The sequence below is a fragment of the Phacochoerus africanus genome, chromosome 1 (assembly GCF_016906955.1).
Source record: "Phacochoerus africanus isolate WHEZ1 chromosome 1, ROS_Pafr_v1, whole genome shotgun sequence".
Lineage (NCBI taxonomy): Eukaryota > Metazoa > Chordata > Mammalia > Artiodactyla > Suidae > Phacochoerus > Phacochoerus africanus.
The window spans coordinates 82,418,466-82,419,314 of record NC_062544.1 but is presented as its reverse complement, the minus strand read 5'-3'; the positions used below and the strand labels follow the sequence as shown (position 1 = coordinate 82,419,314).

At 48.2% G+C, this 849-nt stretch overlaps 1 protein-coding gene across 1 annotated transcript; it reads right to left on the bottom strand.

Moving 5' to 3' along the window:
- Positions 1–275: 275 nt before the first annotated feature.
- LOC125111957 (mitochondrial import receptor subunit TOM22 homolog) lies at positions 276–623 on the bottom strand. Its single transcript, XM_047754154.1, has one exon. The coding sequence runs from the start codon at positions 621–623 to the stop codon at positions 276–278; it is 348 nt and encodes a 115-aa protein (XP_047610110.1).
- Positions 624–849: the final 226 nt, after the last annotated feature.

The following is an 849-nucleotide window of genomic DNA, read 5'->3' as shown; positions in this document are numbered from 1 at the left end:
CAGAAGAAATACGTCAGGATAGGAGGGCACATCTGCAAGTTTGGAGTCTCTCCATGAGACAGTGTGGGGAGAATTCTCTCTGCCAGGTTTAGATAGATCAATGTGCCAAAGTTTAAAAAAAAAATCCAATAGTCAAACACTATTGCATTTTCAAATTTCTCTCACCTAGACAGGTCAAGTATGGCAGTGACAAACTGAATCCTTCCAGGAAGTGAAGGTAGAGCCCCTCGCATTCCTCATGACAGCCCTGTATTAGGCCCTAGAAGTATCTGCTGTTACTGCAGGTGATGCTGTTGCTCCATCTGCAACCTCTCAGTCTCAAAGACGACAGGAAGAACCAGGATCATGAAGGAAGTGATTCCAACCCACAAGACTGCCCTGGAAAACCTGTACATTTTTTGAGCCATGAAGAGGGAGAGATCAAAAGTGGCTCCAGCTGTGGAACAGACCCTCTCCGGGAACATCTCCGTCAGACCCCACAGTCTCTCCGACAGGGTCTCATCTAGCTCATTGTCACCATTGTCTTCCTCCTCTAGCTCATTCTCAGGCTTCTCAGCCTCACCTTTCAGGAGCAATTCACCTGGGGAGAGGGGTGCCTCAGGGTCGGCGGCAGTGGCAGCCATGGCTGTCTAGAATTTTTTTTATTTAAAAAAATTTTGGAGTTCCCTTTATGGTTCAGTGGATTAAGACCCTAACATTGTCTCCATGAGGGTGCAAGTTTGATCCCCGGTCTTTCTCCGTGGGTTAAGGATCTGGTGTTGCTGGCACTGCTGCAAGATGTAGCATAGGTCACAGATGTGGCTTGGATCTGGCATTGCTGCAGCTATGGTATAGGCTGGCAGCTGCAGC